Source organism: Vipera berus, assembly GCF_964194415.1.
Source record: "Vipera berus genome assembly, chromosome: 3".
Lineage (NCBI taxonomy): Eukaryota > Metazoa > Chordata > Lepidosauria > Squamata > Viperidae > Vipera > Vipera berus.
The window spans coordinates 192059346-192087317 of NC_138204.1; the positions used below are offsets into that span (position 1 = coordinate 192059346).

At 37.3% G+C, this 27972-nt stretch overlaps 1 protein-coding gene across 1 annotated transcript; it reads left to right on the top strand.

The window, feature by feature from the left end:
* The first annotated feature begins 81 nt into the window (after positions 1–81).
* PTDSS1 (phosphatidylserine synthase 1) lies at positions 82–27957 on the top strand. The gene is made up of 13 exons (XM_081322732.1): positions 82–380; positions 3943–4034; positions 10064–10108; positions 11430–11554; positions 13465–13623; positions 16271–16422; positions 18546–18687; positions 20767–20879; positions 21879–21944; positions 23658–23757; positions 24217–24285; positions 25200–25269; positions 26429–27957. Exons 1-13 carry the CDS (start codon positions 202–204, stop codon positions 26536–26538), a joined length of 1422 nt encoding a protein of 473 aa, XP_081178858.1. The 5' UTR covers positions 82–201; the 3' UTR covers positions 26539–27957.
* The last annotated feature ends 15 nt before the right edge of the window (positions 27958–27972 follow it).

A 27972-nucleotide genomic window follows, 5' to 3' on the forward strand; every position in this document is an offset into this window, starting at 1 on the left:
GAGCAGCCCTTCCTCGTGGCTGCGGCCGGCTACGTCTAAAGCGACGCGCCGCCCCTTCTCCCATCCCGGTTACGTCTCCTCGCTGCCCCCTGGCGCGCGTCCTTCTGCTATCCCTTCCCTTTGGCTGAGCCGCCAGGGCTGGGTGTGGGCCGCTATCGCCGCCTGGACAGGACGGGGCGAAGGAGGAAAGGCGCTGCAACCATGGCGTCGTATATGGGGAGTCGCACTTTGAGCAAGAACGATGTGAACTACCGGCTGCACTTCCGCATGATCAACGAGCAGCAAGTGGAGGACATCACCCTGGAGTTCTTCTACCGGCCCCACACCATCACTCTGCTCAGCTTCACCATCCTCAGCCTCATGGCCTTCGCCTTCACCAGGTATCCGCGGGACGAGGGCGATCCGTTCAGGGGCAGGGCGCGGTGGCAGCCCGGCTGTCTTGCGAGGAGGAACCGCCGCAGAGACCATCTGCTGGTCTTTTCGTTGTAGGATGGGCAACCCTAAACCGGCACAGCGTTGTGGCAGGATTTTTATACCAGCCCTGCTTGGATGCTGGAGAAAGGACCGCATGTGTGCAAGTGCCCTGCACCGGTCCGCTGCTGTGGGGAGCATCATCCTGTAAAATTATGGGGTTGCAGCTTTCCGAGGTTATGCTTTAAAGCAGGGTTTCCTTAATGTGTGGTCCCAGGAACCCAGGGGACCCCTAATACCCTCTCAGGGGTCTGCAAAATCAAAATTATTTACCATCTGCTGAAAAAAATAGCAAAAAAATAAAAAAATCTTCATATTTTTAATTTGTTGAAAAATACAGGTATTTTTGTGAAAAAATATCCACATTTAATGAGTTTATATGGTTGCCTTTACATGATTCATTAAATAAATATTCCATAAATATGTCAGTTTTAATTTTTAGTGTGGTAAATATTGGTAACCTATACAAAATCTTTGAGGGCTCTACGTAATTTTTAAAAGTGGGAAGATGAAAGCAAAAAGTTTAAGAAACGCTGTTTAAAGAAACATGGTGTTTCAGCCCTGCAGAAGTGATGCACTTTAGATCTGGCTAATGGCAGTTTAGGAGGCTGGGCATTCTCTATTAGCTGCCTTGAGTTTCATCAGAGAAGAAAGGTGCAATGCTAGTAAAAACTGAAGTGCTTTCTCTAAACGCACCCTTCTGAGCAGTAGCATCTATGTTAATGTTTGTAGGCTTTAAATTCCTTAGGTGCAAGAAGAGCACATCAAACAGTACTTGGATGCCCATTTACTTCAAAGTAGAGAGACACAGTCTTATGTTTTACTTTTTTTTGTGGGAAGTCAAGATGTGTATATTTTAATTTTTGTGACTCATTCTATGTTCAAACAAAAAGAATGAGAAGTCAGCTCTCTCTAGTGGACTAGATAGGGTGGAGCCAGCAAGAAGTTCTGGAAATGATAAGAGCTGAAATCAATGGGGAGAGATAATAAAGGGGATTTTTAAGAGAGAAATACAAAAGAGAATGGGTGAATGCGACCAGACATTGAGGCCTAGATGGTTAATATATATCACACAGATAATACTGTAAGATTTTTTTAAAAAATAGTAACGTAGGAGCTCTCCAGAATTTTTATTCCTACTCTTTCTTATCAACAATTTCTGTTAACAAGTAGATTTTCCTAGGTTCATAAAGACACTTCTAAAAATCTTGGCAACACCAGTTTCCAGATATTGTGGAGCAGTTCTTCTGGGAAAATGTACCAGATAGCAGCTCTTGTTCCTGTTTTGGTTGCCAGTAATGTTAAAATATCCTCTTCCAAAAGTCTTGTCTGCTACATGGTGCAATATCCTTGTTGTGATGACATAAGTTTACAGAAATAACTGTCAACTATTGATCAATAACCTTAATCCATTTGGAGGGGAAAAGTATGAGGTAGCTAAAATAACTATTGTGGGGAGGGGAAAGGAACAAGATACCTGATATAATCCAGCAAACATATTGGTCATTTTTCCTATGATTATGCACACTTGAGAGATCTCTTGTAATTCAATGCACTTGCTGGATTAATTTGTATTCTTTGTTATTTTAATTTTCCTGCCAACCTAGCAGTTCCAAAGCATGCAAATTCAAGTAAATAAACAGGTACCACTTTGGTAGGAAGGTAACAGCGTTCTGTGCACCTCAGAATACATCATGCCAGCCACATGACCGGACAACACTGGCTCCTTTGGCTAGGAAACAGAGATGAGGATCACCTCCTGGAGTCGAACATGACTGGACAGAGGAAACCTTTGCCTTTTTTTATTTTAACTTATGAATATTGTCATTGCCCTTACTATTTTACAAATTCTTATGTAGAAATACCTTACACACTAGCATGAATTGTATTTAATTGATAATTTACACAATTATGTGTGGGTGTTTACATATATGCATGTAGCATAGATTGCTACAATCTTGTATAAATTTTCCATGTTGCATTATGATGTACATATCCATAAATGCACATCATGCACTTCATCTATGCATGTCATTTATGCTAATTCCTTTAATGTACCATTGTTGTACTGAAGTGACTACAACTGGTAAATCTTTGTAGGCGAATTGGAAGAAACTAAAACATAGTGGTCTGCTTTATTTCTATAGAAAATAGAAGTAATAACTAAACAAAATAGAACAGTTAAATAAAAATACAAACAAATGTCCAAAAATAATTAGCAGAAGATGCAAAGTCAAATTCCATGTGCCGAAGTGCTATTCTTACAAAAGTGTGATCAATCTTTTGGATAAGTAAATACATATAATCCAATATGTAGGAAAGAGTTACTTTTAAATATACAGAATTGTACATATGAAGGTACTCATATCTAGAGAAAGATTCATCTAGTGTACAGGAGCTGGATTTTTTGTTTTTTCTGCCATTGACCTTAAGGAATATAATAAGTTCCATTTGCCTCAACCATTATGGCAGCAAATAAAGGATACTTTGCTCTTAATTCTAGCTTGTGTATCACAATTATTTCATTGCATTTTTCTCCTTTAAATATTGTTGCTTGCTCTTATACATACTCTGGCATAGAATTACTTAAATTAATTATTACAGCTTTTACTCATGTCTACTAACACTATTATTGAAGATACCAGAATGCAGTCATTACATCTTTGATAATTATACAGTTTTTAATACCTTTGAACTAAGGCAGAAAGAAAGAGCATCCTTTTATCTACAGTGAAATAATAAAAAAAGCTAACCCATCCTTTGTCACAGACATCTATATTAAACCTAATTTTCTAGTTAGTAGAAAGCTTCAGTTTTAATTTGTCTGAAATAAAATGACGGCAATATAAAGAACTTTTTAAATAATGTATGATTGTTAGCTGATCATAGTATCCCTAAGGTGGTTCTCTGTTTTCAGATTGGATACTATAGTCAATATCTTTATTTTGGTCAGCGATTCTTTACTTCTGTACATATTAAGTAGCAAGTATGGTGATCCCAAAGATGCTTTTCAAAAGGCAACTGGACATTGTTGGTTTGCATTTTTACTTGAACTTTCATAGGAAAAACAAAAGGGAATTAACAGGAATGAGGTTAAATGTCTGAACAGAGCTTTCAAAGAAACAAGATTGGGAAATATATCTTTATTAAATTGTCTTCCAAACTCAATCTAAGTAGTTCCCAAGTTCCAGTGTAATCCTTAAAACAAGGCCAGTTGCTTTTTGAAAAGCACTTTTGGAATAACCATGACTTGGATGATTGAGAATATCTGTAGACATTTAACAAGTATGGTAAATTTTGAGGAACTAGAAAAATATGAATATGTTGATTGTATGGGTTAGGTTTATTTTTATACAAAAAGGCAAAACAAGTTACTAGGCTTGAAAATAATTAACAAATATTTTTTATAGCAGAGATGAACAACAGTGTTTTAATCATATGTTTTACTTTGCCCTTTTTTAAAAAAAAAAGAGATGATTCAACCCCTGAAGATAACATTTGGAAAGGCATGCTGTCTGTGATATTTTTCTTTCTAATCATCAGTGTTCTAGCTTTTCCCAATGGTAAGTAACATCTTTGTATGTGACTTTCATGAGTATTGATTTACTGTATTTTTATAATTATTATTATATGTACTGTGTTTACATTGTTCTTTTAAGAATTACACTAAACTGAAGGTTTATATAAGTTTTTCATTTCCAGGCAACCCATTCTGCCAAAATAGAATAGATACAGACATGCACACACATTAACAGTTTAAAAAAGAAAGTGAAGTCCCTTAATCAAAGGAAATTAAATGTTGAATTCAGCATGCATACTTAAAGGAAATCTTGTTGAAATCTATGGCAGCTACAGCAAGAAAAGATGTTTAGAATTCCATTGTTTATTCTTCCATGTTTGTGTATGACAAAAATACTTTCTGCAATGGTGCTAAATTATTAAAATATGTAGCTGAGTTCTTGCCTGTATTGAAAATTCTAAGGATTAAGCAATTGTCACTTTACATACAAGTATATGTAGTGCTTTTGAGCTGTAACAGTTTTTTGGTTATAATTGAGATTTAGGCCAAGTTCCTAATACTGTAATCTTGCAAAGCAGATTGATTTTACAAATATTTATTTGAGCATGGATCTTACTATTTCAAAGGAATTAAATTTAAAATATTTTTTATATTTTATTTTACTTTGTTTTTTATTAGACAGTGATTCAATTCTCCCAAAGAAAATGCTTTTGTTTAAAGCTGTATTCTTCTTGGAAAGTTAATATTTATTGGCTTTTACTTATTATCACTAAGTAAAAATCCTGTTCATGTGTTCTCCTGAATGAATTGTGCTTGACACAGAATGGAGACATGCATACCAATTGTCTTCCACCCTGGGTGGAAGATCTGTTTGTCCACTTACTTGAATATGACTTTATGTGATTGGAGACTTGACCTTAATTATAGCCCTTACATGTTTGGGACAGAGCCTGAAAAATAATTTAGCATATGTGGAGAGTGTTTTGTGGTCATGAGCTCAAATTTGGCAGGAACATACAATCAGTAAATCTTGCTTAACTGAACTTGCTGTTCAATATTTTAAAATTCCTGTTCTTCTTTGACTCACAAATATGATCTCATTGTGTTTGGTAAGGGAATGGGTAGAAGTGCTATTATTATCTATGGTGGATGATTATTGCTCTTTTCCAAAAAAAAGCAGTTTATATTGCTTTTTCTGGCTAAAAGCTATAGCTGTTTGTTCTTAGGAAAGGACTAAATTCCAGATGATGTTTCCCAAGGAAGATGTGGTTGCTATTAAATGCCTTGTTCCAATTCCTCTGAAATTGGCTGTGTTCCTTTGCTATGATAATTGGTACTTTACCGATTCTTGGCTTTGGTAATTAAGTTGCAGCATAAGCACTTTGCAATACTTCCTCAGGATAGAGCTGTGGTTTATAGAAGCATTAGCTATTGTTCAAATTATTGGTCATTAAATCATGTCCAGTTGGAATTGTACACTATCTCTTTTTACAAGAGACCTTTGAAGTATATGTTGCAAAACCAGATGCCTGATCATGGCAGATATAAATAAATCTAAAGGAAAGACTATAAAGCTAAGTAGATGTGTTCTTTCAGCAGTTCAGGCTATTTGTAGGTCAAGAACTCTTTCAAAATTTAATCTACTTTGAGCCATATAATCTAGATTTATGTTTGATCTCAGAGTTATGTCTAAAAGATATTGATTTCAGTTCAGCAGCCAAGAGGAATTGTTTTCCATATAAATTCAGCCTATGTGCATGCTATTTGATAGCCTGTTGGATATCTGATGTCCAGTTTATTGAGAGTTTACCTGGTCCATTTGATTCCCTGGCCCTTTGGTCAACAGCGCCAAGCTCTTGGTTCTTTTCCTATCTATATGGCGTCACTGGAACAAAGCAAATTAAGGACAACTAAACCTCTAAAATGACTTGACAATAGATAGACATATAAACCCAAGGGGAAAAATAATAATGAAATTAGCTTGGTATGAAATTGCTATTTCCTTTTCTGCACAATTCTATGTTTCTCACAGGTTTGTTCATTAAGTGAATGTGTTAAGGATTTCAACCTTCAGCTAGTATATGCTATGAGCACATCAAAAGGCTCTTATCTCTGGGTCCTGCTGAGAGTCGATAGCTGAATAATTTGCAAAGAACTGCCCTCATTGTTTTTGCTTTGTAGTGGTTTTTCCTTCTTCCTAGTTCTTAGCAGGTTCTAATCTCCTTAGGTTGTGCAGTTGTAGAGTTTGGGTAGTGCTCTAACTGTGGAACTAGCATCAGGGAGACTCAGAATCATGTCCACTCTCAGTTACAGAAGCTCCCTGGGTGACTTTGGGCCAATTTCAGAGCAACCTACCTCTGTATGATTGCTGTAGGGAAAAATGGGAGTGATTGCTATGTATGTTGTTTGGTACTCTTGAAGGTATGGCAAGATGTAAATCATATTTATGCAGAAGTATTGAAATTCAAAGGATTCACAAAATGTTAACAACCACTGTAGTGTAGAAGTGACATGCAAATAAATGGAATCTTTGGAGTAGGAGTAGAGAATCTGTGTCCTACAGATGTCACAGAAATTTTATTTCTGACATTCCTTAGCTTTGATTATGCTGACCAAATGTACAAGAGATAACTGAGTTTTAAACAATTAGTAGACTTTGGTCAAGTTATAGCCTTGATACAGCAATCTGACCACTGTTTTAAACAAGTATCACTTCAAGTAAAAAAATGGCATAGCCTTTTTCATCTTAGCATTTTCAAAGTGCATGGGGCTTGCAAATCTCAAATTTTAACTAAGTAGAATTCCAAACATATGTGGGAACTACCAGGTTGCAAAATGTTACTGTGCCATTCATAGAGATAAGTATAAGACTAATAAACTTAACCATATCTCTTTAACAATGGAAATCTTGGCTAGGGATTATATATAGATTCATAAAGGTATTTTTGTATGAAGAATACAGAGATGTATAGTAGATATATACTGAGGTGCTCACATATGCAGAATCCTTTTAGTGTATGTCAGTTGATGCACATGGACCTCAGTTCAGTTATGGATGCTTCATTAGTAAGTTTTTTTAAATGGTCTATCCTGATCAACAATTAAATGTATTACTATAATGATCTCTTCTACATTGCAAACTTCTCCGATGAGTGTTTACTTCTTTGCAGATTATTGCCTCATTTGTGGAAGAGAATGAGATCCTAACTTGTTAGTGATTATTCTCAAGATAGTACAGGCAGGATTTCGAAGAGGCAGAGGAACTAGAGATCAAATTGCCAACATACGCTGGATCATGGAAAAAGCTAGAGAGTACCAGAAAAACATCTGCTTCATTGACTATGCTAAAGCCTTTGATTGTGTGGATCATAACAAACTGTGGCAAGTTCTTAAAGAGATGGGTGTACCAGACCATCTTATTTGTCTCTTGAGAAACCTATATGTGGGCCAAGAAGCAACAGTGAGAACTGGACATGGAACCACTGATTGGTTCAAAATTGGGAAAGGAGTCCGGCAAGGCTGTATACTGTCGCCCTGCCTATTTAATTTATATGCAGAGCACATCATGAAAAAGGCAGGGCTAGATGAATCAAAAGTTGGAATTAAGATTGCCGGAAGAAATATCAACAACCTAAGATATGCAGATGATACCACTCTAATGGCAGAAAGTGAAGAAGAACAAAAGAGCCTCTTGTTGCGGGTGAAGAAGGAGAGTGCAAAGGTTGGGTTGAAACTTAACATTAAGAAAACCAAGATCATGGCATCCAGCCCTCTCAATTCCTGGCAAATAGATGGGGAAGAAATGGAGGTAGTAACAGATTTTATTTTCCTGGGCTCCAAGTTCACTGCAGATGGGGACTGTAGCCAAGAAATTAAAAGATGCTTGCTCCTGGGGAGGAAAGCCATGGCAAATCTAGACAGCACTCTAAAAAGCAGAGAGATCACCCTGTCAACAAAAGTGCGTATAGTCAAGGCTATGGTCTTCCCAGTTGCAATGTATGGCAGTGAAAGTTGGACCATAAAAAAGGCTGAGCGCCAAAGAATTGAGGCCTTTGAACTATGGTGCTGAAGAAGACTCCTGCGAGTCCCTTGGACTGCAAGGCGATCAAACTGGTCAGTCCTAGAGGAGATCAACCCTGACTGCTCTTTAGAAGGCCAGATCCTGAAGTTGAAACTCAAATACTTTGGCCACCTAATGAGAAGGAAGGACTCACTGGAGAAGAGCCTAATGCTGGCAAAGGTTGAGGGCAAGAGAAGAAGGGGACGACAGAGAATGAGGTGGCTGGATGTAGTCACTGAAGCAGTAGGCGTGAGCTTCAATGGACTCCAGAAGATGGTAGAGGACAGGAAGCCCTGGAGGAACGTTGTCCATAGGGTTGCTATGGGTCGGACACGACTTTGCAGCTAACAACAACAACAACAACAACAACAACAATTCTCAAGATCCAAAAGTCTTGGATTTAGTTACCATAATAATTCTGAGGGGTCTTTGACAAATTCTAAGAACAGGCTAGCAAGCATAGAATTTTTTAAATGACTTTAATGAGAATCTTTTATGCTGTTAAGGTTTTGCCCCAGTTTCAAACTAAGGGCTTGTCCAGGCAGCTGCTTTAATATGTTTTCCTCCCATCCTTGAGTCTTGAGGAAGGAGCATCACCATAAATTGTGTTGCTGCCACTGTCTTTAATAATTATCAGGAATAGGCTGGTCACTGTTATTAGCCATAAAGTGTTAGTTCATGACACTGAAAGCAATTGGTAGTAAGTGGTCTATTTCCAGTGTTACCTGTTTGCAGAATCCCCCTCCCCCCACCAATTCTTATCTATGAAATGTAGTGAGCTGATGCTGGAAAACTACACATATATCTACTTCCTTCCTGTTGGAATATCAAAGTCCTAGTCTTCTGGAAGATATGAAAGATTGAGTGATAAAGAGTTCTTCTTAGAGATGAAGATCAAGGTCAAATATTAAGTCATTCAAAATCAGCATGGATTTCTGCCAGGAGTCAATAGAAACATCTTCAATAGAAATGTATCACATTAATGTATAAGGCAGATATATCAATTTCTCATCTCATAATTGGAACTATCTGCGTATTTGTCTCTAGATGTTTGAAAATCCAGAAAGATTTGGAGCCCAGATCTGAGCATCCTAACTTCAGATTGAGGTTTTCTCCCTATAAAACTGTTCCTGATTTTCTTAGCTGCTATCTTCCCACTCATATGCTTGATATAATTGCTCCTGTCCCTACATCAAAATAAAAAAAAGGAAGGGGGAGGAGAGAAATGACAGCTGATGGGAAACACTAAATACGTTGGGATTGTCCAACATTTGTGCAACCAAGACAAAATAAGCAGGCATATACATAGAATGAAGGCTATTGGTAAGCACATTGATTTGTGCTTTAGATTGTAAGCCGCCCTGAGTCTTCGGAGAAGGGCGGGATATAAATGGGATTAAAAAAAAATGGCAACAGGGATACAGTGACTAGAAATTGGGTAGGACAGGAAAGCAGTGATTGCACAGCAATTGCTTGGCCAGATATAAGTAAACAGAATTTGTCCATGGGTCTATCATCTGTAGATTACTCCTTTAGGCATCTTAGATTGTTGCCATGGAATCTTGGAGACAACTGGAGATTTGTCTGGATACTTCCATTGTTGAGGCGGCCATTTCGTATTCTCCTTCTCTTACCGTTTGTTGTTAGGATACTTATTACTATGATTTTTATGTTTTTAATTGTTATTTTTAATATGTTCTGTGTTATCTATTGTGCATCACGAAGAGCCACTTTTGGTGAGATGGGCAGCTATATAAATATGATTAATAATAAACAAAGAAGGAAAACATCACTTCTAAAATTGAATAACCAAAGATGGTTTTAGGATACCTCAGCAATGGGCTGAAGATGAGATTGAAGTGATGTCATGAGCACATGTCCCCACAAAATGGTTAGTAAGATGTCTTTGCATCAAGGCAATCAGGCTTTGAGGATAAGCCTTAATGTTAGATATATTATTTCAATGCTTAACTATCAGATCATTTTCAGCAATTACACTTTTCTTTCTACAGGCCCTTTCACCCGTCCACACCCTGCAATATGGCGCATGGTATTTGGTAAGTGATTTTCAAGGTATAACTTTCCATTGTTACAGATTTCTGGGTATCTTCTTTCAACAATCCATTTTATAGTAGAATATATTTTATGCTATCTGTGTTACTGCAAAGGTATGTTATAATACTCAGATATTGTGAGAAAGGTTTCCCGTTTCACAATCTTAATGTTCTTAATAACTCACCTATGTGTGAGTTGGGTGGCTATATAAATTTGTTTAAAAAATAAAACCAATTAGAATTTTTGGATAAAGCTTCAGAATAGTTCATCATATAAATACAATTTGCAGTCTCAAACTGTGATGGTACTGACATACAGTATTCTCACATTAATTTCTATTGAATGCTTTTATAGATTACAATAATAATTTACTTGTAGTCGGTTCTTCTAAATGTTCACTGAATGCCATGCAATATAATCATTGAAACATAACATAATTTATTAAAGTCTAAGTGTGAAAAATGTTTAAAAGTGGTTCATAATATAGCCAATATTTAAAATAAACAGCCCCAAGAGTAGCAAGGGTTAAAAAACGGTGATTAATTTATACATTGATGGTTGTTTTTTTTACTATAACTGACCTTTTTAAAATTAAGATCCTTTTTAAACAGTATTAGTTTTTACTTCTTTCAATTTTGTCAAATTCAAATTCAGAAAGAATCACAAACTTTTAAGCCACCACTGTATGTGAGCATGTTGGATTTCTTAAAAAGGAACATTGGTCATTAAATAAGAAGAGAATGGACACAATACCTAATTAGTGTTAGAAGGAAAAATGGCAGAGCAAGCCTTTTATTTATTGTCACTTCAGTGAGAATTTTGCAATGGACTTTGGGAAATAGGATGTGACCTGCTGAGTGTCAAGTTCCTTTTGAAAAAACGTAATCTTCAGGCAAATGTAACAGCTACAGCTGGATTATAGCTCTTGACTTCTTTCTTTCCAAATGTTTGCCTTTCTATTTGTATCTGACCCTTCTCACCTTGCCTAGTTTCTCCTTGGTAATCAGTTGGGTAGCAACCTAGCAGAATTGTCATGTGCTGGAGGAGTATGAGTAAGCTATACAAATAATCAGAGTTGTACTAATGCTTCTTTATGTTTTGCTAAGCTCCCTTTTCTTTCTTCATTTTCCTTTCTATAGATTGAAAACAAAATCTGTGACCTTGAAAGTTGGTATAAAAATACAGAAGCTTAATTTAGGAGCCTTAAGACAGTAAAATATTTTGATCTTTTTTCCTGATGAACTTTGCTTGTGTATGCGTGCATATTTCTTTTGCGTGTGGTACATTAAATAGCCACTCACCAAAAGTATTATTGTCTTTTAGGTTTGAGTGTACTTTATTTCCTGTTTCTGGTATTCCTGCTCTTCCTTAACTTTGAACAAGTGAAATCAGTGATGTACTGGTTGGATCCCAACCTACGATATGCAACAAGAGAAGCAGACATTATGGTGTGTACCGTACACTGATAGCATTGTAATGAACATTTTGGTGTCTTGATCCTAGTAATACCATGTGAGTTAGCAACAGTAGACAAACATGACCCAGCAGTTTGAAGTTGCTGTTAAAAAAAACACAAATACTATTTTGGGATAATTAACAAGAACACGGAGTCCCGATTACAGGAAGGAATTATTCTACTCTGCTCTGCCCTGGTAAAACTCCATTGGAAGCATCACCATTCAAAAAAGACAGTCACAAATTGGATCACATTCACAGGTGGGCTCTCAGAGGATGGTGAATGTTCCAGGAACCAAGACTTATGAGGAATGGTTAAAGATGTTGTGTTTATTTAATTTGTGTAGGGTTTTTTGATGGATGGATTGTAGACTTGAAGACATGCTTTGTCTAATAAAAGTAATAACTAAGGCTATAGGGGTTAACTGAAGCATCCCTCTGAATCTACTTCTGCAAGTATTTAAGTGTTGCATCTTCTCATAGTTTCCCTTTGGCTTTCTACAGCAATACTCCTGTGTTCCTTGCATGCACAGATATTTAGGATGCCTTTTGAAGCAGCTGTGCCCACTCTTCAAGAGAACTAAGCATCTTAGAGCTTCAAGTAGTAGGTTTGGAAGGCATCTGTTGCATATCTTTGCTAAGCCTTAGTAGGTGTATTCCATTGGATGCCAAACCTCTGATACCTGCAGCTTTAGTGCCTTTCTTTTGTTTAAAAGACTGCCAACCTGAAAGCAGCAAAAAACCATTTATTTGTATCCAGTTTGATGTATATTTATTTGATATGCTTTACGTGGCTGCCCAGTTTAAATAATGTAACTGAGTGGTGTACATACAGAAAAAAAGTAGTTATAAAACAGGGGACTCCACTGAACTGGACCCAAACACCTGGAGAAAAGCCAGATCTTAACAGCTTGTCTAAAGATGAACAGAGCTTGAGCCTGACAAATCTCGAGAGGGAGATATAATTTCAGATGGGCAACTACTAAGACAGCCCATTTCCTAGGTTCCATTAAATAGCAATGTTCACATAAGAAACATGCCCTCCCTATTGGAGTTTAAGGCTGGGCAGATGTTCTTGGGAGTAGGTGATCCTGCTGGTCCTATGCCGTATAGGGCTGAAAAGGTGATCAGCACTTTGATTTGCTCTCTGAAGCCTTTTGGGAGCCAGTGTAGCTCATGGAGTAGCCGTGTCACATGAGTGTAGAGAACTATGCCCATTACTACCTCTGCCATTACCTTCAGGACCAATTGAAGCTTGTGGATGAACCTTAAGGGCAGCTCCGTATAGAGTGCATTGCAATAGTCCAATCAGGAGATGACTTAGGCAACTGATCCTAAGCAAGGCCTTGCAGGTATGAATTAGTACAGCATGATGCAGATGTGCAAAGCCTCCCCACCCCCCACCCCCACTGATCTCAAAGAGCTTTGAGCAGGAGCTGTGAGTCCAGGAGGACTCTCAGATTGCATACTGAGTCTGAACAGGACAGGATTATCCATCCAGGACCAAATATGGAAAGTCTCCCAATCTTGGCAGGGTTGACTTGCAACTCAATCTTATTTAAGAATAAAAATCATGAATTTTGGTCAAGAATCTAGTTTATCTTGGTGTGAATTTAGTTAGTCATATCCAGAATTATTTAGATTAATCCTCACACTTTTTCTTTTAAAGTCATGTTTCTATTTTGTGAGCAAACGTGTGAGTTAATATTGTATGAAGAGGCATCTTAGTCGGTGTCTGATGTTATCCAGATACATAGTGTAGCTTCTGAACAAGCCTGAGCTACAGAAAAGAATAGTATTTTAATAGTGTATTCTATTTCATCTAAAATTATTCTAAAATAAATTTCAGCTTCTGTTGCCTTATTTGTCTCTCTTCTCTACATCCTTTCTTAATCATCAACAGGAATATGCTGTGAATTGCCATGTTATTACCTGGGAACGAATCCTAAGTCATTTTGACATATTTGCTTTTGGACATTTCTGGGGCTGGGCAATGAAGGCTTTGTTGATTCGCAGCTATGGATTGTGTTGGACTATTAGCATCACCTGGGAGCTGACAGAGGTAAGTTGGGTAATGAGCACTGAAAAAAGATGAATGCACAGGGCACCCGCCATGACTTGATGTTTGGTATGTGCCAAAGAATGCTGAGAGCTTCCTTGCAGTTGAGACCATACAGACGTCTTTCCCAGTAGCATTGTTGCAGAAATAAAAGGTATATGAAAAAAGCACCTTTGGGATCAAAGGTATATCTCTGGAGTGAAATCTCTATTATCTATCTATTTGGCAGCCTGAGTCAGATGTGGCAAAATGTGCCCACCTTTTCATTTATAAAGGAAAGAAATTTATATAGGATACCTATGCATGTATGTGACATAAATGGGAAGTCCCTGCAGCTAGTTTATGTGGCAAAATACAATTCTAATTCTTTTCTGTAGAATTAGCTCAGCTACAGTTCTGAGTACTCTTCAAGGGCAGCCCTTTGCTACAGTGCCTTGGTGTAGTCCAGTAGATCACACCAAAGCCAACTCAGCAGGATCATTCCTGAACTCAACAGTGATTGCTCCAAGTGATTTTATCTAACAGATGTCTCAAAAAAAATCTCAGTAGCCCTTTAGATTATTAAGGATTTCTGATACATCTTTCCCAAAGTGCCCAATATTTTCTTCTGAATGCTTGTTAAAACTTTATTTTCTAGAGCATATGGAGACTTAAAACAAGAAATGCAATGTTAACTATTATTATATTCTATTGTATCCATCTGCATGGATCTATATTAAATTAGTTGAATTAAGTCCAGCTTTATACAGATGCTAGGCTTCAAAACTTTTCCCTGGTAATCAGCGAATTACTGGTATGACATGGATAAAAAGAATAGAACATTGTTGAAAATACATAACATTTTCTTTAAATTAGGGCATTAAATAAATAAAACTATCACTAGTATATCATAATTTATGATAAGACTAATTAAACAATATATATACATACATATTGTTTAAATAGTTTTACCATAAATTATAATTTGATGTATGTGTGTGCGTGTGCGCGCGCATGCGTATATGGTATCATATGGTATGTGTTTGTATATGTGTATGTGTGTGCGTATATACCGTATATACTTGAGTATAAGCCGAATTTTTCAGCCCACTTTTTGGGCTGAAAAATTCCACTTCGGCTTATACTCCAGTCAACAAAAAAACTTACCGAGGACTTGTGCGCGGCCGAGGCTTTGGTGCTTCCGGGATCGCGCGCACCTCTCCCAAGCCACCGCCATCCGGAGACCTGCAGGTCTCCGTTCCTCCGCGCCCTGCCTGCCTGCTTCTTTCAGCTGTCTGCCCATCAGCTGTCCATAGGGATGCTGCAAAGCTCTCCTTCTCTAGGCCTTGGACTCCCTCCTGGCTGAAGAGTAGATGAACCAAGCCAGCAAGGAGACAAAATGTTTCTGCAGCTGTTTTTCCTCTGAAGGTTTTTTTTGTTTTTTTTTTAAAAGTAATCTCCGAAGGTTATGCCAGAAAATGGAGGACGCTGGGTCTTTGCAAGCTTTAGCTGTCCGCCTGGCTGCCTGAAGGCCGCCCTTTTCAGGCAGTCTGACAGACAGCTAAAACTTGCAAAGACCCAGCGTCCTCCATTTTCTGGCACAACTTTTAGGGATTTATTATTATTATTCCTACTACTACTATTACTACTACTACTACTTCAGGAGTAAAAAGTTGCAGAAAAAAATTCTCTCCTTACTAGCTTAGTTCCTCTACTCTTCCATCTGGAGCCAAGGTAAGATTTTAAAAAGGGATATTGGTTGGAAGGCAGAGGGAGAGTTTAGTTTTAGCATCTAAAAAAAGGGGGGGGGGAAATCAGCGAGTACATCCCAACCAGCTTTTTATGTTTTTGTTATTGAAGAAATATGGGGGAGGGGGAGGGGTTCTGGGGTGGGTTGGGGAGGGGATAATATTGTAACTTCAATAAAAATTTTCAATAAAAAAAAAAGAAATATGGCTTTCTGGGGGAAGGTGGGGAGGGCGTTAAGGAAGGAAAGGGTTTTTGGAAGCTCGTCCTGAAGCTGCCTTTTGTGCAAGGGGCCTTTTCTCAAAGCCTAGAGAGGCAGCTTTGTTGCCTCCCCGTAGACAGCTGATGGGCGAACACCAAAAGCTCCAAAAGGCTAGGGAACTAGTCCCAGAACACCTTGGTAGGAGGAAGGGCAGAGGCAGAATTGGGAAAGAGGTAAGACAGGGTTTTCCTTCCCAGATGTTTCTCTTTGGCAAGACAGCCAGCTGTGCTGAAGCCCAGTATCTGGGGGTGGGGGAGACCTGAGGCAGGCGGGCTGGTGCTTGCATTAGGCCTCCCAGGATCCCAGAGGCTTGCAGAGCGCGGATCCAGCCTCCGAGGCATGCAGAACGGCGGATCGGCTTATACTCGAGTCAACAACTTTTCCCAGTTTTTGGGGGTGAAATTGGGGGTCTCGGCTTATACTCGAGTCGGCTTATACTCAAGTATATACGGTAATTACTATCTGTAACTTTATTTTTTATCCATTGACTATCAGAAAGCCTTTAAAGTTCAAATATAATAAAGCTTCCTTTATTTCTGAAATCATAGGCTGGCCTTCAGTCACATTCACTTATTGTATTAAAATCTTTCCCATATTTTCAAATTCTGTTTTTTTTTTATGTTGAAATGAATTTCTTACCAAAATTTCTGTTGTATTCTGTAGCTGTTCTTCATGCATCTGCTGCCGAATTTTGCTGAATGCTGGTGGGATCAAGTTATTTTGGATATCCTATTATGTAATGGAGGTGGCATCTGGTTGGGCATGGTGGTTTGCCGTTGGTTGGAGATGAGGACTTATCACTGGGCAAGCTTCAAGTAGGTCTCAAGTAGTATCCAATAAACATTGTTTTAATGAGATATTATATTGCACAGTTTCATAGGAATACAGGTAGTCCTCAACTTATGACCACAATTGAGCTCAAAATTTCTGTTGCTAAATGAGACATTTGTTAAGTGAGTTTTGTCCCATTTTATGACTTTTCTTGCTACAGTTGTTAAGTGAATCACTGCAATTGTTAAGTTAGCAATGTAATTGTTAAGTGGATCTGGCTCCCCATTGATGTTTGCTTGTCAGAAGGTTGCAAAAGTTGTTCACGTGACCCCCAGAACACTGACCATCACAAATATGAACCTGTTGCCAAGGGTCCGAATTTTGATCATGTGACCACAGAGATGCTGCAATGGTTATAAATATGAAAAATAATCATAAGTCAATTTTTCCCAATACTGTTGTAACTGAATGGTTACTAAACAAACTGCTGTAAGTCAAGGTCTGCCTGTATAGTGAAAGTTGCCAATTGCAGGGATAATTTAATTGTAGGCCACTTAAATAGATTTGTTTAAGCTCATATTTATGAGCTCTTTGTATTACTGAAAATACTACATGTACTTGTGCTAGGAATTGTAATTTGGAATAATCTTAGTTTTCCAGTTATATCTACCAGTGGATGTTGAGTCATATGGACCCACCTACAGATTCATTTGGATGAGCAATCTAAGACATCTTTAGAAAGAACCTTTGTTATTAGTTTCTAATTGATTAGAAATTAGCTGATTTGGGCTCGTCCTAGTAAAAGATAAGTAGACATGAACTTGGATGAGAGACAACCAGAAAAATCTTAGAAATATAGACTAGATTGAGAAATTTAAAATTATTTCAGGAGATGGTAATGACAAACAACTTCCATTTCTTGCTAAATAACTGGACTCAAGGAAGTCCTTTCTACAGTGTGATTAATTGTATGGGATTGGAGCATGAAAACAAATTGTTTCATATTGCTTGTTGTTAAGTATACCGTTGAAGGGTGAAATTATGAAATGGTTTCCCATGTTTCCTGTTTCTTTCTATGTTGAATTTGGTGTAAGAGCATTTTAAAAAACCAAGTTAGTTCTATCTCCTGAGAGCTGTGCCTGAAAAAAGTTATTTCCATATATGAACCTTTGTTTTATCTATTTTCCTTTCTGGTTACTCTCCTTGTGTTTTACCCTGGCAATAGAATTAGAAGAACAAACCTGTCTTTCTTGATATATTTCTCAACCATCTATACTATGTACACAATCATTTATCCATGGAACAGTAAATCCATAGAGCTTGAAGTAAAATTGATTTCATCCTGCAGTTGCTAGAATGCAGAAAGATGATTTTCAAATTAGTGTTCGAAGTTTTATTATTGATCATGTCCTGCTAGAGAGAGAGGGAGAATTTTCTCTGAATGCCATTGTGACAAATAAAAAAATAATGGTGGATATCCTTAGTTATTTTCGTGCTTTAGATATAGTGAAAGACATTAAGCAGGAAAGTTTCTTATCCTGGTAATTTAGAGGAGATTCCACTTCCTTCAGCCACACTGTTGATGCTCCAGAGGATCTCAGATCTTCAGGATCAGGAATGTGAATGCAGGACCTGGAAGGTCCAATAGAATTAGAAGAGGCTAGAATGGAAGTCACTGTTGTAGAATAGAAATGAAACCTCACATATGGGACTTTGAAGTGCACTTGGAAACTGTTTATGTACATAAAAAGCAAATAGAAATTTCTACAAAGGCACCTTTAATGCTAACATTCGCATTGATACAATCACTGGTGACTTTTTATTCACTTATCCTTAATTCTAAGAACATCTGTCAAATGATTAAAAATTGGGTGGGAAAGCCTACAATTTAAAAATCCTTTTTCCTTGAAAGCAACTTTTAAAAAGTAGCAGTGTGTAGTAACAGTGTCTATTTGAGTAACGTAGGAAATTGTTCTCTCATACATTTAGAGAGGAAAGCCTTTGTGTGAACGAGCATTTTATTGCAAATTTCTGTTGAAAAAATTGCTTGCTTGCTGAATAGATTAAAGGACTTAAGTCTGCAACAATATCACAATATATAGCACCATTTTGAATTATGATCATTAAGCAAAACTGCAACATGGATCTCCTCCTTGTCTGCTTTTAGGGACATTCACACTACCACGGGTAAAATCAAGAGAGCTGTTTTACAATTCACTCCAGCAAGCTGGACCTACGTTCGCTGGTTTGATCCCAAGTCCTCCTTTCAACGAGTAGCTGGGGTGTACCTTTTCATGATCATCTGGCAGGTAAAATATAATTGAAGACTTAGCTGATGTTTTGTTGGGGAGCAGATTATATTTGTTTTGTTAATGCAGGGCTCCTCAAACTTGGCCACTTTAAGACTTATGGACTTCAACTCCCATGGCTGGCTGGGGAATACTGGCAGTTGAAGTCTACAAGTCTTAAAGTGGCCAAGTTTGAGGACCACTGTGTTAATGCATAACCAAATGAAATGATATCATTTGCTGGCTTGAATTCCAGGGAAATGCTAGGTATACATATATTTGTTGAAAAGTAGGAGTGCCATAGTTGTGCATATACGGAATGATTCAAGCATGATAATTCTCTTCAGATAAAAGCAAAGGGAAATGTATTTACAAAAGGAATAATAACATTATGAACTCCTTGTGAAATAATTTGCTAACTTGATTATCTAAGTAGGCAAATTATTCATACAGGAAGCAGTGCTACCTGTATTTAAATACTGTACTTATGTAATACATCCAACTACTTAGCATTTTCCTAAAATGATATAATGTTTATTATTTTTCCCCACAAGTATTTATTCCTACTCTTATTATGCAAAAGTTGAAGAGTTATACTCTTAATCTTAATTGATAGACACACCTTCAAACTAATTCTTTTTCTTTATTCCTCTCCCTCCCACCCCAAGATCTCCTGTCCTGTTGTTCATTGATTCATTGTTCATTCATTGGAGTTCTAGTGGACGATCACTTAAACATGAGCCAGCAGCGTTTGGCAGCAGCCAAAAAAGCTAATACAATCCTTGGTTGTGTAAACAGAGGCATAGAATTAAAATCACGTGAAGTATTAGTACCGCTTTATAAAGCTTTAGTAAGACCACACCTGGAATACAGCATCCAGTTTTGGTCACCACATTACAAAAAAGTTTTGAGACTTTGGAAAAAATGCAAAGAAGAGCAACTAAGATGATTAAGGGCCTGGAGACAAAAATATATGAAGAATGGTTGCAGGAATTGAGTATGGCCAATCTAGAGAAAAGGAGGACTAAGGATGATATGATAGCAACATTCCAGTATTTGAGGGGCTGCCACAAAGAAGAGGGGGTCAACTTATTTTTCAAAGCACCAGAAGGCAAGACAAGAAATGATGGAAACTAATCAAGGAGAGAAGCAACCTGGAATTAAGGAGAAACTTCCTAAAAGTGAGGACAATTAACCAGTGGAACAACTTGCCTTCAGAAGTTGTAGGTGCTTCATCACTGATTTTAAAGAAAAGACTGGACATACCTATCTGAAATGGTATAGGGTCTCCTGCTTGAATAGGGGGTTGGACTAGAAGACCTTGAAGGTCTCTTCCAGCTCTGATTGATTAACTGATTACAGGTGCTGTCACATAAACACTTTCCTCACCATAGCCAACATTCTGATCAGGCTTGCACTTGGGCTAAAATAGTGTGGTTGTTTGATTCCATTGAGTTTGTAGTTTGTAAATTAGTTTATTGTTTTGTATGATCGACAGATGAAGTTATTGTGGGTTATTTAATATATTAGGCTTACAGACCATGGTTTAGCATAATGGCCCCCAACCTTTCTGTACAGAGAGGTTTTTCTGCAGACTGGAGGGGGCATGGTTTCGTGTCTTGCCTGCATCCCGTGGGGATAGTATGCCACAGCCTGGTGCCAGTCCACAGACCGGGGGTTGGGGACCCCTGGTTTAGCACATTGTACAAATCTAGTCTCTGGCACTCCCCCTCCCATATCAGCCAATTATGTATTGTTCCAGAACTTCTATAATTTCTTAATACCAGAATAATAAAAGAGAAAAATGAATGTGTTTTCTTTTATCAGTAAAACGTGACCATTTAAAACCAGTCTCATTCTTCTAATGGAGAGAAATACAATGCAAATTCTTCATTCGCTGCTACATAAATGCTGTATATATTGATTTCATATATACCATATATTAGCTAACCAATTCACTATATAATTAAATAGCTATGCATTTACTAACTAAGTATATATTATTATTCTGGAATGAGCCAAACTTGTTTTGTGGCTCTGTTTTTGTCTTGTTTGTCCAGATGAATATATTGATTTTTCTCCCTGCCTCTTTCTTTTTAGTTGACAGAGTTGAACACCTTTTTCTTGAAACATATCTTTGTTTTTCAAGCAAGTCACCCTTTAAGCTGGGGTAGGATTCTCTTCATTGGAATTATTACAGCACCAACTGTGAGGTAATTTTTGGCTGTTTTACCTTCATCACCTAGTTCCTTCATATGTAGAGATGGAAGCCTGCTACAGAAAAAAAAACATTAATGATGGTTCAGCATACATATTGAGAATGCCAAGGAGATCTACTGCAATATAAATAAAGAGATAGGTATTATACAATTGAAAATTTGCCATATATATAGAGTATACCAGATTAAAGTCTATTGCTATTGAGATAAATTATAAAAACCATCCAAGTTTGATATAATTATGGTTCTTGCCTCTAATATCTCATTAATTTAACTTTGCTTGTAATTTTTTTCTAATGTAGCAATTTTGTTCTAATGTAGCAATTGAAGAGGTCTTATTAATGCACAACTCAGTTGTTACGTTATCTAGATATTTTCAGTGTTGCGCAATTATTAATTTGGTGGCTAACATTAATAGTTCCGTATTTTTAAGCTTTTGATTTGGTCCTATAAATAAATGCAGTCTAGTGTTCCACATAGCACATCCCATTCTTGTGATGCTTCAGAAGACTTCAGATACATTCCAAAGACTCTGAAATGAGAGAATGGGGCATGCTGTTTGGAGAAAAACACAAGTGACCTCAGGAAAAAGGCCTGGCCTGGCTAGCAATGGCCTCACATATGGCCAAGCTGGATACTTTTCGACAGCAGAGGTAGAAAGATGGTTAAGATCAGCTGGGCATTGCAGAGACTTAGTATTGTTGTGGATGGCTATAGTATGGGGCAAAAGAGCAGAGATGGGAGGAGATTTGTGAGAGAGTTGAAGTGTCCCTGCAGGGCGCACCAAGGTCCCAAATTTTGATCATGTGACCACAAGGGCACTGCAAAAGCCATACCTTCAGGACCAGGCATAAGTGCCATTTGTTCAGTGTTGTAATTTCAAACAGTCACTGAAAAATAGTAATAATTTCCCCTGTAAAACAGATTTACAGGCAACCTCTTAATATGCCATTGTCTGCTTCTCTAAAAATATTATTGTTTTTGTTGTTACAGGCAGTACTATGCTTATCTCACAGACACACAGTGCAAAAGAGTAGGAACTCAGTGCTGGGTATTTGGGTAAGTTGCTGAATATAGAATTCTTGAAATTCTTGTCATCTGACTTACTGGCTGGGTTCATGCATTGTTTTAAGCCACCAGATGATTTTGTCTTAGCATGCTGTATAAGTTTGGTCATTCCAGTTTGGAAACCATAGTTTGTAAACTACTAATTGTAGTTTATTCAATATATCATAGTTAAAAATAAAATATGACTTACAGTGGCATAAAGAAGAATGCTAAATCCTGTTGAGAGATGGGATAACATTCACCTTGTGTTTTCGCATACGTTTGTAGTTTGAGCAATTTCCTTTTTCCGTTGCTATTATTCCCCATTGGACACCATGGTGAGGAGTCATTTGACTCCAGATGTGGTTTTCCATGTCTATTGGAGGCTGCAGGAAGGACTCAACCCCCTTGTCCAGCTTCTGCTTCTGGTTCTCAAGCCTCTAGGTTTTCTGTTGCTTGAGTTTTATGTACTCTACTCATTTGTAAGGAGGGCTGTAATGGAATTCTGATTTCAGCAAAAATATAAAAACCCACCCTTTGAGCATTGAGGAAGAATTAGTTTCCCAAATATTGTACGTTAGCCTTTCAAAAGGTTTTCATACTATGAAGTTACAAAAATAGCAGGATTCAAACCAGTATGCTCTGGCCTTTTGGAAAAACTTGCTTTACACTAGATGTGGCAGAAACATGCTGATTTCTTCAGCTGGCTTGGATGTCGTTGGGAACATTTTTCTGTCATCACTTGCTTTGTTCTGATCTATCTTGTCAGTGTATTCAGAATAGCTATTACTCATTCTTCTGACAAAAAAGGTAGAGAGACAAGAGAGTCACCTTCAAAGAATACTCTTGCTTTCCGAAATGAATCTTTGTTAGATAGTATCAATGATTTTAAAATGATGTAGAATGGAGAGGTGCTAGCTAGACCAAATTAACATATTTTGACAACTGAGCCAATCAAATTAGCAGACTCTTGGCAGCTCATAGTATATGATAAAACAATCAATAATAATAACAACAGTAATCTCCCAATGAGGTACTATCTTGACGTAGTTATTTGCTGTAAAGTAGATGAGAGGTTCAACCACACTGGACAGGTTTCATCAGAGGAGTCAGGTGAAGAGCGTCTCTCCCATAAACAATATGGTGAGATGTAATTAACAGAAACCCATACTGCATAGGGTCTTCACCATCAACAACAAAGACTGCTCTAGTAGGCATCCAAGTTCCTGGACATCTGGTGACAAATGGTCTACGGGACTCAGGACTGGTTTTTTATTGCCTTTGATTTTATTGCAGTCATGGCAGACTTTATCATCAGGAGGAAAGCAGATTCTTTATATTGGCATCCATTAGAAATCAAGAAGAGAGGTTTTAAAAATGGGTATTAATATTCTGGTCAGTATAAATAGTTTAGCTTCATTACATAGTGAGAAAGTATTACATTATTAAAACACTGAAAGAGGCCAACATAAACTTATGAGAAAATATGTTGTGGAAGGAAAAGGAAAGAAAAAAAGCAGTGCCAATTCAATCTAAAACACTGTGATCCAATTAGGTGTGTGATATATTTTCTGGATGTTCCCTTTATCTTGCTTTCTGATTCATAACCTGACAGTGATGAGAAAATATTTCTCAAAATATGCCCCCAACAAATTGAGATTGTTAGGTTAAACAGAGTCTCAAACAGAAATTCAATATATTTTGATTTTTTTTGTCATCCTCTAGAGTTATTGGTTTCCTTGAAGCTATTGTGTGCATCAAATTTGGTCAAGACCTCTTCTCCAAAACACAAATATTGTATGTGGTATTTTGGCTTCTTTGTGTGGTAAGTGCATCTTTTCGCATTTAGGTTGCACACATTGATATTTTAACCCAGGTTTCTTAACATGGTACCTTGCAGAAGTACTGGCATAACACCTTCCAGAAATCACCTATGTATTTAAGACAAGTTGTTTTTGACTCTGTGGTTGTTATAACCAGGAAAAATGCTGTATTCGTTCTGTTCTTCCACTCAAACATAGGTAATTGCTATATCAAATTTTACTAGGATATCAACAACCTATTTTAGATAGGTGTCCTGTTTCAATGAAACAATTTTTTTTCAATACCTGCAATATTAGCAGCTTTTTTTGACTGCTGTAAAAAAAGACCTCCAGTTTTAATACTGTCATTATTGTCTCTTTTGGCAAGCCATGTCATACCATGAGAGATTGGGCATAAATCCCCTTTAAAAATAAGTATTAAAAGAGCAACTGAAGGGCATCTTCTTTTTCTTCTGTTATAGGCGGTTACGACTTTTCTGTGTTTGTATGGGATGGTGTGGTATGCAGACCATTATGGACAACGAGAAAAGGTAATGTCTATGGAAATGCTGAACGTGGCTCAAGAGATTTCTTGCATTGTAGACTATTGCCCTCTGGGTAAACATGTTAAAATATGTTAGCTATAACCTGTTGACATTTAGGTGAACTTTCATATAGAGACATAATTTGTGTCTAAATTTAATTTATTTGTATTACTATTTGGGGAAGGGAGATTAGATTATACTTTTATTAAATAAAAATGTTCAGTGACAATATGCAACAGTCAGAGGGCTCTTGCTGTCATTCTCTTCTTTTAACTTCCTGAAGGCTTTTGATTCCAAGCACTAGAAAAACGGTGGAAAATGGTGATTTGGCTGATGTGCAAACATGCAGAGTCACCATTTCTGAGTTCTCTTCTATGATTGAGGCAAAATTCTTAGGCCTAAATCTGTTCCTGGTTGTCTTTTTCTGCATTCCACGTACTTTTTTCTTGCAGAGTAGAGTTGGAGAGGAAATTATCAGTGATCTATATTTGAACAGAAAGGCAAAAGGTGATGTCGAACAGGATTGCTGTCAAGAGGAGATTCAGGCAGTTCAAATGAGTATAAAGAAAGATTTATTGCAAGCCTAAGCTCTCTACATGAATCTGAGCTACTAACAGTCAAGGGAAATGAGTGGGAATTAAGAAGGCATTCAAGGTGGGCTGGACTTAGATCTCATGTGGGCATGCAGGGACTCATGACTGATGACGTGTTTGATCCCTCCTTCGGGCTCAGCCTGGTTATTTCCTACATCTGCATATAGTAACAGACGAGAGCAAGGGTTCCTTTCTCACTTATTGATTAAATTTGCATAATTGAAGAAGAAATTTAAAAAATTAACTTAGTTATCTCAGTTATTAAACTAATAGTGTTTCTTTGCTACAAGTATTCTCAAACATACCTTATTATATTTATCTCACCAGACATTGTCGGAAAGTGAAGATGGTTTGTACATCTCGGATGCTTCCTGGCATAACCCTAAAATCACTAGAGGTACTGTCACTTGCTCTGGTATATTTATTCGTTGTATCAATAATACCAAATTCCATTTAATTCAAGTTTTCATGAATCACTTGTGAATTCACACAATCAACTTTCATACTCTTTGCTGCCTGATGATTTCTATATTATTCTTAGGATCTGTTGTAATTATCTCAAGAATTAAAGGGATTTTATCTAACTGCATTATTTTATCTATTGAGAAATGCTCTACTATCCTGATCAGTCTATTCCAGAAAATTTTTGAGGAATTGTAAAGGCTAATGTAAATATTTGTGGCTCCTGGTCAATCAGTCCTACCATATGCATGGAAACCTTACTCCATAGCCTTTAGTTATTGAGGTAGCTTGTAACTCACTAACTTTTTATGCAATAATAAACTAAGGTGCAACAAATATACTTAATAATTTAAATAGTTGCTGTAGCCCCATGTTCAATTGGTGGAAGGATCCGTGTTCAGCAGTAGGCTTTCACACCAAAACAGGATGTGAAAGACTGAGAAAAAAGAATCTTCTTTGAATGATTAAAGTAGTTTCTCAACTTTATAGCACTCAAGCATTTTCCATACCTACATTAACAGCAGCAGGGAAGGGATTCACCTTTTGCTTCAGTCTTTCTGGATAGTTGAAGGATGCCAATGGCTTCTTTCCAATGATACTCTCCTGTATGTGTGATGAAACAGATATATTCTTAACATTATATTTAAAATATATCTATAAAAAACTTGTCTAGATTTGTGAGTTAAGTCCCAAAGGAGCAAAATATATCTAGGTTATATACTATTTCACACACATTACAAAAATGTGACAATAATTAACATTTATGTAGAGTACGATATTTAAAATTATATAAAATTTCATAATATATAAAATTACATAAAGTACATCTGTCCAGCAGGAGCTTGGCCTATCAAGGTTAGCAGATCTTTCATGGTGTTGCCTGAATACATGAGTATTCCACAATAATCAGCTCACTTAATGGCTTGTAAAATTAGTTGAGGGCAGCTTAACCACTAGATGGCATGTTGGCTTCAACTAAACTTTCAATATGCATTCATAATCCAGAATTTCTCTTGACTGAAAAACCAAACCAAACAATAAATTAACTGATTTATCTTTTATGTGCTTTTGTGTATGTGCAAATTGCTTCTTAGGAATGGAAGACAGTCCACCCAAACACTCAAGCAACAGTGACAGCCATTCGTCCAGGAGGAGAAATCGTCATTCAAAAACAAAAGTAACGAATGGGGTTGGCAAGAGATAAAGAGAGAGAGAAAGAGAGAGAGAGAGAGACTGTCAGTTTCTAGATTTGTCCCAGAATCGTGCCTGAGAGCAAAGAAGGAAGACTGGGCCTGGATCTGAATTTCCTACTTGAAGGTCAACAAGAGATGAGGAGGAGATTGAAGGGAACAAACTCTTCAGTCATTGGAGGCCTTGGGCTTTGTTAAGAGGGAATTCACCTGTGTATTGCAAATCATTAGCTGCTGTCCCTTGCCATTAATTGGCTTGACTCTCTGCATTCGACACTCAAGACAGTTGAAAAGGATTCAAAGGCAAAGCAGTTCCTTGGTCTGGAGAGGTCTCGTGGTAGTGTGTATGCCTTATGAAGATCTTGTTTAGTTGAGAAGTATGATCCAAAGTTAACTGTCAGCCAGTTGGTTTATATGCCCATGGCTGTGAGTTTTTACATTCGTTTTGCATTTTTGTGTTCTTCAGCATAACATTTTGATTGCTATACTGCTTTTGCTTTTGGTAACTAAACCTTTCTGTGCTATTCACTTTTAGGAAGCAGCACTTCCATTTTTGAATCTGAGACTGCTAAGTATTACAAAGCGTATTCCGAATTTTTGTAGTGTTTTTTAAAATAATATTTTATTCTGTTGAATGCCTTGAATTCACATTCCTATTATGTATGGATTGTGTTCATAGAGTACTTATTAACACAGGAACAGATATTTACCTATGGCCCTTTGTTTTCTGGCGGCTACAGTATTTTCCATAACGCTGTTCCTTCTTTGAAGTATATCATGCAGGCCTTGTGACAAACAATAGTAAAACTTGACCTTAGATTTAAAGCCAAATACATGCTGACAGTTTTACAACAATCTCCTTGGCCTAATAAAGTGCTTGTTCCAGGAAAGCACCATTCAGCATTGCTATTTAAATAAAAAGAAAAGGGAAACTCATTCAGAGTCTTCCTGGATTTTTTTCCTTTTTGTTTCTTAGGAAATAATCATAGAATAAACCTTTAATGTCAATTCTTAGACATTCCCTGAAAAGGAAATGAAGTATTAAATGTTAAGGTGTCAGAAGTGAAATAATTCTGCATTTTCTTTGCCTTGACGTCCTTTGTGTGTCCCATGTGGGCTGTGGGTCAGATTATGCCAAGAGTCTTTTCCAAGTCAGTTAAATGAGAACCCACACCCTTGCCATTGTATGGGAGCTATTGCTAGCTTTGAGAATGCCACAGGCTGTGCACCCAAGGTCTGATCTGTTGTAAAGGCTTCAGCATACAAATCAAAGGATTGTACATAGAAAAAGGCCACCACAATCCACACCACCTTGTGTGCTACAGAAGATCTGCTTTTTTAAATAGTAACATTGCAGCTGCTAAACAGTGGACAAGCTCCCTTTTTTCCACTCATAAATGTGTGACCCTTGCATTAAAAACTGCTATAACCTATTTGCTGCAACTTTG

What these genes read in the sequence shown, in the direction of transcription:
- PTDSS1 (XM_081322732.1), top strand. Translation starts at nt 202, where the DNA reads ATGGCGTCGTATATGGGGAGTCGCACTTTGAGCAAGAACGATGTGAAC. An exon ending in AATATGGCGCATGGTATTTG is followed by an intron (nt 10,109 to 11,429) that starts GTAAGTGATTTT and finishes ATTGTCTTTTAG; the next exon opens with GTTTGAGTGTACTTTATTTC. An exon ending in ATTACAGCACCAACTGTGAG is followed by an intron (nt 20,880 to 21,878) that starts GTAATTTTTGGC and finishes TTGTTGTTACAG; the next exon opens with GCAGTACTATGCTTATCTCA.